At 35.3% G+C, this 7,048-nt stretch overlaps 1 protein-coding gene across 7 annotated transcripts in view; it reads left to right on the top strand.

Annotated features, from left to right (window-relative positions):
• LOC106867519 (uncharacterized) overlaps positions 1-2,244 on the top strand; it is a 32,796-nt gene extending 30,552 nt beyond the window's left edge. For all 7 annotated transcript variants that reach the window (XM_014912412.2, XM_014912407.2, XM_052971273.1 and 4 more), the window contains one exon: positions 1,234-2,244. In XM_014912412.2, coding sequence (XP_014767898.1) covers positions 1,234-2,135 — 902 coding nt within the window. In that variant the 3' untranslated portion in view covers positions 2,136-2,244. The remainder of the gene's footprint in view (positions 1-1,233) is intronic.
• The last annotated feature ends 4,804 nt before the right edge of the window (positions 2,245-7,048 follow it).

The raw sequence follows: 7,048 nt of genomic DNA, 5'->3' as shown, positions 1-7,048 counted from the left end.
CCCTCTGTGTTGAGCCCTGTGTGGCTAATAAAGAAACCTATCTTTATTACAAAATGCAGACCCCTTTTGAACACGTCTACAACAAATGACATATCCACCACGGCCTTAGAATAACACAAACTCATACGCAAATATTAAAAATGATACACTCCTAAGAATTCATTAAAAAACAGTCCCAATCACTGATATAATCCATAATGAGCCACTTTTAGGTCACTTGGCCATCTAGCACCTCACTACTATCATACTACCTACATTCCTTCTTATTCTCCCTTCTTTTTTTTTTTCTTCTTCTTCTTCAAGAGTAAACAAGATAGACAGATTATGGCAGAAGCAAGGAAAATGCCCCTTTATTTATGGGATGACCCACTATATATATATGTAACCTTTTAATGTGGAGAAGTAGCTGTATCTATTGAGTTTATAACTTGCTATATATCCATGTTGAATGTATAGCTTAAAATATATACATCATGTATTAAAACTATAGCTTGCTTTATATCTGCATTGAATGTATAGCTTGAAATATATACATCTGTATTAAAACTGTAGCCTGCTATATATCTGCATTGAATGTATAATATGCTATATATACATCTGTAGTAAAACTATAGTTTGTTATATATCTATTAAAAGTATAGTTTGCTACATATCTGTACTGAATGCATGTATATGCATCTGTACTGAAAATTTGCTTGCTACACATGTAAACTGAAATTGTATCATAGATTTGTGTACCATATAGATTTTTAACTGAAGTTTTTATGTCAATATTCTCAGCAGCTTTAACCTAAAAGAAAATCCTAACATTTCACATTTTTTTTTTGTTTTATATTGATTCAATTATAAATGCTATCAGTAGTTTGTATTATAAAATATATAACTTAACCATATTTCCATCTGTCCATTTTCTCTGCTCACTTTTTCTGAGAGGGTTGTTGGAATATTAGAGTAAGGCACCTCCTCCATAGGGAGTGTGACCAACTGAGACTGTGGATATTATCCAACCATCTCAGTCTTGGTATACCCCTAGGTCTCCTGTCGGTTGGCTGAAATTGAAGAATCCATCTTGTGATTCTTTCATGTGCCATTCTAATCACATGTCCCTTGTACTGGAACTGTAACCTCTTAATGTGGAGATGTAGCCATATTTAACTATTAAAATACTTAACTATAGATATCCTTCTTATTGAACAGATGTTTGTTTTCAAAAACTTTTGTTTCTCTCTTCAGAAAATTTAACATTTTATGAAACTGCCCTTACTGATGACCCTTGTGAAGATTTCCATTGTGAAAACAGAGGTCAATGTCAGACTCTTTTGTCTGAAGTGGATGACCGAGTCCTCAAACATGCAGAATGTATCTGCCATGACCGTTGGATTGGCCCTCACTGTGAGTCCCTGTTAGTTCTGACTCCCAGAAGAATCACTGAATACAGCGTTGAGCTTCGGATAACATTACAGAACTCTAACCTATCGGAATGGCAATATGATCCATACTTGAAATATACATTACAATACTGGACCAATGAAAGCGACACGTGTTATAAGATTCCTGGAATCACAAACCTCACTTATGAAATCTCAGATCTTATATCTGGTGTCTATTATAATTTCTGTGCTCGGACTAATATTGTGGATCAGTGTTTGACAGAAGCTGTGGATCCCAATTCTTTAACTTCCAATTGCATTGGTATTGTTACAGATATGGCAAATGGCCATAAACAAGATGAAATTGAAACCGGTCCTCCTGTTCTTCCAATAGTTATTTGCACTATTTTAGTTGCACTCTGTATCATAGCTGTTTTGGTCGTTTTCAAATGTAATGACAACTTAGCAAGTTATCGATGTTCTGGAATAAAATGCTGTAGGAAATGGTCACGTCAATCTGCTTATGATCTTTTTGTCCTCCCAGACAACACGTGTACAGCTGTCAGTAACCAAACTCCACTCATTGTGAACCAAGGACAGCACCAAACTCAATCTTTGGCTATATTAATGGACTCTTCCAATTCCACCCAACCAGCAACCCATTCCTCTTTTCCTTTACCGCCTGACTTTGATATCACTGAACAAAACTTAGAGAGAACAGAATCACTGATTCCACAACAAAATGAACCTCATTCTTCAGCATAAGATGAAAAAAACTCATTTCATAATTTTCAAAAGAATCATTTATTTCACCATTTCATGACATTGGCTCCATCTTAACTTATTTATTAAAGGTTTTTATTTATTTTTAAAATTTTGTTTTTATGTCCCTACCACCACCACCACCAATACATATAACCATTCACACATCCAAACCCATTAAGACTGTTCAGTGTATATATTCATTGCAAAAAAAAAAAAAAACGATTATAGCTTTACAGTTGGTTAATATTAATATTCTTTACATACACATGTATGTATAAAAGTGGTGCGCTAACAGAATCATTAGCATGCCAGGCAAAATGGCATTTTGTCTGTCTTTATGTTCTGCGTTTAAATTCCACCAGGGTTCATTTACCTTTCATGCTTTCAGGATCAATGTAATCAACTTACTCCCTTGAAATTGCTGGCCTTGTGTCAAAATTTGAAATATACACACACATGCACATCATGAAAGAAGACAATACAAGAAGGATGAGTTTTAGCAAATGCATTAGCTTAATGCTTAAAAAGAAATAAAAGATTCTGGACGTTTTGGATGCTAGTCATTCATCGGAAGAAATATACAAAAAAAAAGAATAAAGTATAGGAGGAGGATAAAAGAGACAATGGAAGTGGAAGAAAAAGACCCAAATTGAATTGAGGATGTTTGAGCTCAGATACGAATGCAATTCATATTGGATGTGGGTAAAATGGGAGGAGAGCTAGGGACGTGAGCAAGTATTGGAGTGTATTCATGTAATGAAATGGGTATAAAGGGGGAGGGTTGTGTATGTGTATTCATACTGTGTGCAAGGAAGGTGCAGGAGTGAGGAGATGGCAAGAGAAGTGTAGTAGAATTTGTGTGTGTATATATATATATATATACATATATATATATATATATATAAGAGGAGTGTAGTAGAATGTGTGTGTGTGTGTGTGTAGGTATGGCTGTGTAGTTAAGAATTTTTCTTCTCAACTGCATAGCATTGGATCCAGTCTCACTGTGTACCACTTTGGGCAAGTGTCTTCTACTGAAGCTCCAAGGTCAACAAATGTCTTGTGGGACTGAAACTGAAAGAAGCCTAGTGCGTGTGCGTGTGTGTGTGTGCATGTAGGTGAAAGTTGTGGTGCATATAACCACTGTTTAGATCTCTGTGTGTGTTTGCTTGTGTGAATGTTTACAATCTGTAAAGAACTATAGGTTAGGGTTAGCAACAGAAAAGGCATCCACTGTAAAAATCCTGCCTCCATTATCTTTACATTTAATCTTTGCTAGCATGGAATGAATGAACAGGAATTTTAGTGAGAGCGCGTGCGAGCCGTCATTTTTATTTGTTTCATGATCTAAGGGAAGTAATCATCAGTAGAAATATTATATATCAATATATAAACATTCTGCGCGACTTCCATTAAATGCAACCTATTTTACATATAACCTCCCAAGTTGTGGAAAAAATATTTTCTGAGAATAAAACTTAAACTAAAATCAAATAAATCTTAAATAATATTAAGTAATCTTAAGGCAAATATTTTATTTTTTTAATTATATAAACATATTACTGTTTTATATCAGTTTATATCATGATGTCATTTCCTGATTCCAGTTTTGGTTCTGTATCAACTCTCCTGGTATACTGTTGTTGGCATTGGTCTTGAGAAAAGTATATTAATTAGCTTAATGTTAATGACTAGTTCATTTGGAAATCTGAACTTTAGGTAGACCGGCCTTTCTCTCCATTGTTTTGTGTTGCTTTAAGATCTTCAAAAGCCAAAGTTTTTTAGTTTATTTTTTTTTATTTAAGCTATGATGCTGTAATGTTCCTCAATAGAAACGTCTAGTGGTGCACAACCTATCAGCCAACGATAGCGATGAGTACAACTATGACCATATGATATTCTGTATACATAATAAATAACCTAATTGTTACCCTATGGACACTGTAGTAAATGTAATAAGGTCCAATCTCATCAATAAGAGATTAAGAATAGAAGAATGTATGTTACTATTCCCAAGATAACAATAGTCTCCATGTTCTGTGAGAAGCACTGAATCAATGGTTCCAAACATTTTGTTCACTCTTTCAGAGAATGGTATTTTACAAATGCATTGCTGCCACCTCACTGCCTATATTTAAACCCTTTCTCCCTAAATGGCTGATTATTCTAATTGACACAGGCTGATTTTGCATAATAATTTATAGGTGTACACAAGCTGATAGGAACAGGTGCAGGCATGACTGTGTGGTTAAGAAGTTTGCTTCCCAACCACTTGCTTTTTGGGTTCAGTCTTAATGTGTAGTACTTTGGGCAAATGTTTCTATGATAACCCTTGTCTGACTGAAGCTTTGTGAATGGGTTTTATCGACAGAAACTACAAAAGTCTTTGTGTGTGTAAATATATATATATATATATATATATTCGAAACGTCTAGTTAGAATAGAGGCAGCTGACGAAGAAATAATTCCAAGTGGCTATCTGTTTTCCTATGTGTTTGTTCCGGTGTCTGTAGTTCATTGTTCTAATGTCCTGTACCTTGATATGCATCTATATACACATGTAGATGTAAGTATGTACATATATGTGTGTATACATGCATATATATTCTTTGTATTATATATATATTTTTTTTCTTTTATTTGTTTCAGTCAGTTGACTGTGACCATGTTGGAGCACCTACTTGAAGGGTTTTAGTCAAACAGCTTGTCAGGTTGCTCTCAAGCACCACTAGTAACATGTAACCCAGTACATCCTGTCGCATGGTCAGGCCATCAGCAACTAAACTGGCAACTCCATCAAGCTTGCTTGGTGAGGAGGGTGATTGTTGGACATCCTGTGGGATGAAAAATAAGACCCGGCAAAGGGCGGAAGAACTAATGTGTAGTCAACAGCCAATTCAACAAGTACCTTATCGCGGTGAAGTGCCTGTGTGCTCCATTGATTCAGAGAGCTATGCTGGAGGGAGAGAAATCTTCAGGCAGGTCTTACCAGGCCATCCAGGTCGAAGGGTAGGAGACCGACAAAACCTTAATGGCAATAAATCGAAGCGTCAGCAGCAGGGCGTGGATTTAGTTATCGGCAGGACCTAACAGATCAGATTCCTGACTTTGAATTAGCAGGATGTCATGCAGAGGATCTTGAATACAAGAGAATGGACGAGACCCTAATATTCCTAATTAGATGGAAAACTGCGGGACCACATGGAGCAGTGCCCTGTGACTCCTATAGTATGTGCAACTGAAACCTCTATGGGACGTCCTATGGAATGACCTAGATCAGATGAGATTTAGTCAAACTGACCCCAGGACTTTTTTTAAAGCTTAGCACTTAATCTACCAGTCTCTTTTACTGAATTGCTAAATTATGGGGACATAAACACACCAACACCGGTTGTCAAGCAGTGATGGGGGTGACAAACAAAGACACACACATAGATACGATAAGTTTCTTTCAGTTTCTGTCTACCAAATCCATTCACAAGGCTTTGATAGGCCTGAGGCTATAGTTGGAGACATTTGCCCAAGGTGCCATGCAGTGGGACTGAACCTGGAACCATATGATTGGGAAGTAAGCTTCTTACCACACAACTATGCCTGCGCCTACACACACACATGAGGCGTTTTTCATATATGAGAATATCCCCAAGTATACTTACAACTTCTCCACTCATGGATATGCCATAAAGACAAGTCAAAACATTTGCAGTATCCATAGAGCCACAGGAAGTACCACATATCTCCCTCTGAATTTTCTGTAGGAATTTATTCCTTCAGCCATTTTTTTTTTTTTAATGCTCAACAAGACAGCAGGGGTTTATCATTATAATTGGCATCATTAGTGTAGCGTCAGTCCCACTCTTTCTCAGTCTTCAAACATGTATTGGTTTGGTGCAACAAGCACCCAGTAGTTATCAGGATGCAGGAATTGTATGGAATTACCTTCTCTAAGCAGCTAAAGAGTTTTAGGACCTCATCTACCCCGAGTCCATTCAAATGTGTTTGAGTGACTTTCTTGCAATAGTTATAACTAAACTATATTTTGATCCAGTCATGCACAACACATACCAGGCATCTTATTCCTGGATACATTTTATATATTCTTGCATAAGGAATCCTATATTTTACTGATTGGGAGGTAGTGTGAATATGAGAATGATTTAAAATAATTATAGTCCTAATTCACAACTCATCTCAGATATTTAGATCACTGTAATTAACTTTTTAGATCACTTTCACCCTTTTATTAACATATTTCTGTTGAAATACACTGCCTTTGTTTCAATTAATTTAGAAAATAATGAAGTATTTAGTAAAATAAATTTGTCATTATTAAGCTGATGTTTGGAGCACAAATCAATATTAAATTTTGATGGTAAGTTTTAGTTTAGATCACTTTGAAACAAGAATTCATATCACAAAATAAGATGGCCTCAAGTAGGTTAGCATTAAAAGAGTTAGTTATGTATATATCCTATTTGTACTGAAAAAATATTTAATCAGCAGATAGTTGTATATCATATACTTCCTAGATCCTTCAAGATGGCATTGGTTAATCCAACAAAATCCAGGAATATGCCATAATTTAGTTGACATAACTAAAATGTCAACCTGTTTTTTTTTCTGCAAAAGTCAACCAACCTTAACATATTTCAATAAATATAACAAATATTTCTATAAATACGAGATACTTCTTCAGGTTCATTATGTTCTTAACATCTTCCTTTCTGTCATCCAACAGCTGTTTTGAATTTAAAATTTCTGGGCTTTCATCATTTTTTACATTGATGATATTCAATTTGAATATCTTTTCATAAAATAAAGTTCTTATGCTGAGCCTCTGTTTTTTTTTTTTTTTTCCTCTTTTAAATATTTTTAAAAAACTTGAAGGCCACATGACCATACTAGTGCAATTGTCT

Source organism: Octopus bimaculoides, chromosome 10, assembly GCF_001194135.2.
Source record: "Octopus bimaculoides isolate UCB-OBI-ISO-001 chromosome 10, ASM119413v2, whole genome shotgun sequence".
In the NCBI taxonomy this organism is placed as follows: domain Eukaryota; kingdom Metazoa; phylum Mollusca; class Cephalopoda; order Octopoda; family Octopodidae; genus Octopus; species Octopus bimaculoides.
This window is presented reverse-complemented; position numbering and strand designations above follow the sequence as displayed.